This window comes from Pteropus alecto, unplaced genomic scaffold (assembly GCF_000325575.1).
Source record: "Pteropus alecto unplaced genomic scaffold, ASM32557v1 scaffold13, whole genome shotgun sequence".
Taxonomy (NCBI): domain Eukaryota; kingdom Metazoa; phylum Chordata; class Mammalia; order Chiroptera; family Pteropodidae; genus Pteropus; species Pteropus alecto.
The window spans coordinates 3,776,642-3,781,037 of NW_006434373.1; the positions used below are offsets into that span (position 1 = coordinate 3,776,642).

The 4,396-nt window shown below is 34.3% G+C and overlaps 1 protein-coding gene across 5 annotated transcripts in view; it reads right to left on the bottom strand.

The window, feature by feature from the left end:
* MYO16 (myosin XVI) overlaps positions 1-4,396 on the bottom strand; it is a 516,601-nt gene that overhangs the window by 162,550 nt on the left and 349,655 nt on the right. For all 5 annotated transcript variants that reach the window (XM_006909366.3, XM_015587388.2, XM_025045004.1 and 2 more), the window contains one exon: positions 3,458-3,610. In XM_006909366.3, coding sequence (XP_006909428.1) covers positions 3,458-3,610 — 153 coding nt within the window. The remainder of the gene's footprint in view (positions 1-3,457; positions 3,611-4,396) is intronic.

The following is a 4,396-nucleotide window of genomic DNA, read 5'->3' on the forward strand; positions in this document are numbered from 1 at the left end:
GAAGTAATTTTGATATTCGTATATTTAAACTTAGAAAAATAGAAAGTTTGAAGCTATAACCTGTAAAACTCAAATTAGATGTTTGATAATGTACTGCTGCCAAACAAGGTAAAGTCATATATCAGCAGTCCCCAACCTTTTTGGCACCAGGGATCATTGCACCTATGAGATTCTAATGCCTGATGATCTGAGGTGGAGCTGAGGCAGTGATGCTAGCTGGGAGTGGCTGCAAATAGAGATGAAGCTTCGCTCACTCACCTGTTGCTCACCTCCTTTTGTGTAGCCCGGTTCCTAACAGGCCACGGACTGGTACTAATCTGCGGACCGGGGGTTGGGGACCCCTGGTATAGTAGGCAACAATTTAAAATTAATGTCATGTGAAAAAAAAAATGCTCCTTAAAGAACTTCCCTACCTCTGATTCTGTGCTCCTTCAGACACAGAACACCATTCTGTTCATGTGGTTTACACATCAGCTGAAAAACTTTACTGAATGCTGTGCTGCTTATCTTATCTTTCCTAGAAATATTTTCTATTGACATGTTTTAAAATAACATACTTTATATTATTTATTTACATTGTTCAATCATATAGCTTAATTCTTCACACTGTCTCAGTGTGCTTTTTGAAGTATGACTCATAAAAATAATTTTCAGGAAGTGAAGAGATCGATATTGACCTCTTACAGCAGTTTGTAGTTGATTTGAGGTCCTCAAACGATACCACCACAGGCCTTTCAGGGTGTCATTTATTTGGACAATAAAAAGTCATTTCTTTGTGTCATAAATATTTTAGTTGTTTTAAGCCTTTCAAAGTCTCCTGCTCTTAGTAAAGAAAATTCAAACACAGTCTACCATTGTCTGAGGGCTGCAAATGTTATGACCATCCTGGTGCCACCCATAGAGAACAAAGGCTGAAAGTACCACCCATGGGAAGGACCGCTGCTCGGTGGAGTCACGCACACCAGAGGGTGCCTTTTGGAGATATCTGGCAACCGATGGCCTCCCCAGGAAGGAAAAGGAAGAACGAATGACATGGAAAATGGCATGTGAAGGAACTGGAAATGCCTTCTAAAAACAAGTTCACTCGCCTCAGCACATTATCTGGAACACCTGGAGAGACATTTCTGACCAACACAAAAATGTTTTTCAATAAGAAAAAAGTTCACTACAGGAAGTGTTAACTAGCAGATAGTTTTGCATGATGCAGCACAAGAACCTCAGTGTGGCCAGGGATCCCATAAAGAGTCCCCACTAAGAGCCCAGAGATGGAAAAAGAAAAGAGGTATACAAAGTGGATGGGGAGAGGCCCTAAAAGAAAACAAGTCAGTGTAAGAGGTTTGCTGAGGGCTGATCCTGTCTGGGATGTTTACAAAACAGAAATTCTTTACTTTAATTTATAGTAACCTATTTACTGAAGAGTAAGTAAAATGTTGCTATTATAATACCAGAGGCTGTTCCTTCGCCTGCTGATTTGAGCATAGTGTCGTGGCACTTCTCTATAAGCTCTTACACTTACATTCATCCACATACAAACATATACACAAGCACATACAGATACGCAGTGGAAGAATAAAAGGGGTATATAAAGGTTGTATGAAAGTGGTCCACTTTGGATGTGAGAATTTTTGTTTGATAAAGGCTTTAGTAAATGTTTTGGTAAATCAAAGACAAGGCCCCATTCAGTATAAAGGAAGGGATTGATTCAAAAAATGTTAAACCACTTTGCTCCAAAAGCAAGATGGTATTTTACAAGGATGGGGTTGTTGGGTACCAACAAGGTTTCTTTTTAAAGCATTATGATTTGTATTGTCTCCACAAATTTTAAGGTTCCTATGTACTGTATTTTTCTGGATGTTTGACGGAAAGTCATGAAAGAATAGAGATAATCAAATTTACAGATTGGAAAATTTGCTGAAGTTTCTGAAGAAAACAGAACATGGAAAAATAAGTCATAAAAGGGGATTGATGACCTTCAATTCCTTCAGAAGTGAAAGCTTAGGAAAGATTGAATTGTTATACTGTATGCGAAAGGTTATCATATGCAGTTTCACTATAATGACAAAAAAGAGTGATATTGAGAGTGCAACGAAATGTATCAGATGCTTGAAGAATTTGGTAAGAATCTAGATTGATCTTCCTGTCCTGCTTCCTTCAGAGGCATAAGACAAATATATGTTCATTGAAATATAAATACGTCTTATATAAAAAAAATACAAATATTTGTGTGTAGTGGAGGACCGTGAGTTGCTAGGAAGGAAAAATAAGCTTGTTTTGTATTATATGTAGAGTATATGCCTACCCGGTATACAGACATACATATTTCACCTTATTCTTGGTATGCCTTTTTATTTCATTTTTATAGGTATCCAAGAGAATTAGCAACCAGAAATGTCCACTCTCATTTCCAACTCATTTTGATAATGGTCCTAATATTAAAATGATCATTCTAAAGATGAAGTCTCAAGGATGATATGATAGCAAAGATATGGAAATATCATCATTCTGCTGACCACTGTTTAGCAGTCAAGAATACAGCAGCAAGCAAGAATGAGGATGGGCTGCCTGAAAGTTTCCATATACAGTTAAGTATATACTGCGGTCAGTTTGAAGACTTTTTTTTTAAATCTTAAATAAAAAAATCATGTACTATATTTGTCATGATGAGGAAGGGCTTTCTGGAGGAAGAGGGCTTCTTCTGTAATTTAAAAAAGAATGTTGACAAGTTGGTAGCAAGAACAAGAGTATTTTATAATATCATAAAAATGCATAAAATTTATATGTCTATATTTATAAAATAATGGGTAGAAAAAATTAAATACTATTCTCTCCAATAGATGAATGTTATCAGTTTTACACAAGGTTCAAGGGTTTTAGACATATTACAGGTAAATCTACATGATGTCTTCCTATATTATAGATAAAGGTTGCCATTTATATGATAGATTTTTGTTTATGTAATAAGAGATATTGATGCGAAGATTTTTGCATTGTAAGGTAGAAATGGAGATAATTATAAATACTCAAAGACACTCTAAGATTATATGTATGCATATATATTTTTTCTGCCAATTTTTCCATATTGAAATTTAGAAACTTTAAAGATAAAAAAGATTCTCTTGAATTTATTTTATGATCTTGTTAGTCTTAGATATTATTTTATAAAATATTTGTTTTGTACACTGGACATTTGTAACTATGTCAAAGGAGAGCTTTAGCAACAAAATCAATGCTGAATATTTTTATAACCAAATAATTTAATATTTTCTGTCCTTTAATGAATTGGTAATTCTTCAAATGCCGTTTTAGAAAAAGCTGTGTTTCCCATCCAAAGATTATAGATACATTGCAGTTTCATGTAGAAAGATCTCTCAAAAATAAGGACCCTTGAAAGAAAATTATTTGTCTCTAGCATATTTAAAGGCATGCATTCTGTAACGTAATTATATTATATGAATACCTGGAAAAAAAAATCCAGTACTCCAGTCTGGTTACCAGGAGAATAAGCTGTTTCCATGGTAACTCCCTCTTGTACACATTCTGTTTGCTCGTGTAGAAAAAGCACTTCATTGATATAGTGGTGCATCTTCTCATTGGTCATGTTGACACAAAGCTATTGTGGGGGAAAAGAAAACAATTCAAGATATATGGCCATGCATATCTAGGACACAGTTTTAGACTGATGAAATATTGACTCAAGAACATTTAACACCAATTAGTCTTTCAAGATAAAGCATTACAGTATTGCCTGAGATGCCAAAGTCAAGAGTTTCACATAGCATTGTTGACTTCTGATTATTCAGTTTAAAGTATGCGGAAATAAAAGAAGTATAATTACATTAACTTAACATTTTTGGATCTAAAATATATTTGAATGTTTAAAAATTATTTCCCAAAGGAAATATTAGGTCTCTAGTCAACAAGCAAAGATAAAACTGGGTTGATCATGAGATCCTAAAGAAAGAAGAAGCATTTCTTGCCTCCTCGTTTCTGTTGCATATCCATGATAGGCAAGAGGACAAGATTTCTTTGAGAAAGAATAACCAGTCTAAACATTCTATTGGAGAAACTATTTCTTTTATCTGATTTTTTTTACATTCCTCTAATTGTCAATTTTTTTTTCTATTTCCTCAAAACATTCTCATCAGAATATAAATATGTTATTTCTTAATCTCAAAGTTTTACTTTCTTAATCCTAAATATTATCTTGTAGGGGTAATGGGGGAGAGGGGAGGTAGGTGGGGTAAAATGAGTCAAATATGTGGTGATAGTAAGAAATCTAACTATGGGAGGTGAATACCCAGTGTAAATATATATATACATATATATATTTATACACACACACACACATACACACCTTACAGTTAAAGTGTACAGCTGAAACTTACTGGATTTTGTT